This window comes from Trypanosoma cruzi, genomic scaffold (assembly GCF_000209065.1).
Source record: "Trypanosoma cruzi strain CL Brener 1047053516747 genomic scaffold, whole genome shotgun sequence".
Taxonomy (NCBI): Eukaryota; Euglenozoa; class Kinetoplastea; order Trypanosomatida; family Trypanosomatidae; genus Trypanosoma; species Trypanosoma cruzi.
In genome coordinates this window covers 12,694-14,553 of record NW_001849531.1, presented here as the reverse complement: position 1 = coordinate 14,553, position 1,860 = coordinate 12,694, and the positions used below count along the sequence as shown (strand labels likewise).

Here is a 1,860-nt window from a genome sequence, read left to right as displayed (position 1 = left end):
AGTTTGTGTCCCCCTCCGGTTGGCAGGCCTCCTGCGTGTGATTTAGATGAATAAAAAGTCCATCCGCGTTAACACATTTGATTAAGTTGTTCACCTCCTTTACACCAAACCCATAATTCAGCTGTACGAGCCCAATGTTAGCAAACATGGGGACAGAGGGGCAGAATTTTTTAACGTCAAAGGTGTGTATAGCCACAGCATACCTATTTACAATACGCATGCTACCTAAACCAAAGGGGATACCTTCTGCTTCACAGGCCTTGGCTAAATTTTCATTGATAATGCGGCCATGTTCCTCACCACCTGTCATGGAGGATATAATAAGAGGAAACGACAAAGTCCACCCCATAAATTCGCACCGAGTATCAATTTTACCCATACTGATCTCAGGTAGCGCAGTATACGGAATTTTATACTTTTCCCATATAGAAGGACCATTTTTATACGGTTCAACAACTTTATGAAGACAGATATCGATATGATCCTTCTTCCGGCGCCGCACAATGTCTTCCTTATTAAAACCAGATCCCTGAGTCATTCTCCACCACACCAATGTCCTTCAGCTTCCCCCTTCTATTGTTATTTTAAAAGAAAAAAGGGCAACAACAACAATAACAACAAAAAAAAAAAAAAAAAAAAGACTAAGCCAACAGCAAAATTCCCTTTTCTTTATAAATATTTAGTTTGTAGTTACGTTTCTGTATCTATTTACTTATTTGTATATATTTTTTATTTATTTACCTAATTATTTATTTACAGCTTGCATGATAGAAAGTAAGAACAAGAACAAACAGACCCAGTCAACAGAATGAGTAAAAAAATAGAAGTGAAAAGAAAATGGTATTTGCATCTATTCCATTACTTGTAGAAGAGAAAAACATGTTTATACGGGTAATGATAGAAACGCATACACACAAACAGACATATGCATAAAAAATATCAATACCACCCCCCAAGTTCAGGGATTCAATACCAAGAGCAGATACATATATTTATGTATATATATATATATACAAAGGGGAAAATCGTTCCGTTTATTCAGCGTTACCAATACCAACATCACTTCTTGTGCTGAGGAAGGCGATGTACCCGTCAACACACTTGAACAACGCTGCAGCATCAACCACAGTAATATCCTCTTCACTTTTGAGAGCCTCCTCTCCGCAATGAGGATACCTTTTTTTCATGTCCCGACGGATTTCCTCCGCAAATGAAAATCTCTGGGGAAGAGGAAATTTGATCATTTCAAAGAATTGCCTGAGCGCCTCCTCGGCCTCTGCAAAGGATCCATCCAACCAAAAGTGGGTGTCTTCCCCTTCTGCGCCAGGCGCCACCTCACCCTTGTGACGTTCCACGGGAGTAGAGCCCATGGAGGCCATAACAAGGCGCATGGAAACCATCCCCCGTATGCAGTTGAGTGCCTCCCTTAGCCATCTTAGCCGGCACTTCTGAAGGTATATTTTCAGTAGCAAATGCATTCCGCGTGGAAGAGCCATAAGAGCTCGACAAATCGTGCCACAGTCGCCGTCTTCACACGCCGTGCACAACTTAATCGTCCACCGCAAATCCGTCTTTTTTACTCGTGGTGACGCATTTTCAGGCGTCTTTGTGCTTTTTGTAATTGTGTTTGTGTAAATTATCAACTCCGTTGCCAAAGCATCGTGCTGACCACCAAGGGAGAGGTATGCAAGGCGATAACAAAAGAAATCAGAAATAGAAGTTTCTTTGACATCCGAAAGTCCCTCATATAACTTTTTCAAAGAAGCCTGACACTGATTAAATTCCCCGATATCCCCTAACTCCAAGCAAATAAGAGCATGTCTTTCGTACACATCGACGGCAAATCCGTCCACAATATTC

General features: G+C 41.2%; 2 protein-coding genes across 2 annotated transcripts, besides 4 other annotated features; both read right to left on the bottom strand.

Annotated features, from left to right (window-relative positions):
• Window positions 1–538, bottom strand: Tc00.1047053408799.19 (isopentenyl-diphosphate delta-isomerase, putative; the record flags this gene model as incomplete). The annotated part of the gene is made up of 1 exon (XM_797444.1): window positions 1–538. A coding segment is annotated over one exon (538 nt), but the record flags the coding sequence as incomplete, so codon positions are not given.
• Window positions 1–1,860: a sequence feature (heterozygous, Esmeraldo-like haplotype).
• Window positions 620–639: a microsatellite.
• Window positions 702–756: a microsatellite.
• Window positions 983–1,013: a microsatellite.
• Tc00.1047053408799.10 (hypothetical protein, conserved) lies at window positions 1,035–1,860 on the bottom strand (the record flags this gene model as incomplete). The annotated part of the gene is made up of 1 exon (XM_797443.1): window positions 1,035–1,860. A coding segment is annotated over one exon (826 nt), but the record flags the coding sequence as incomplete, so codon positions are not given.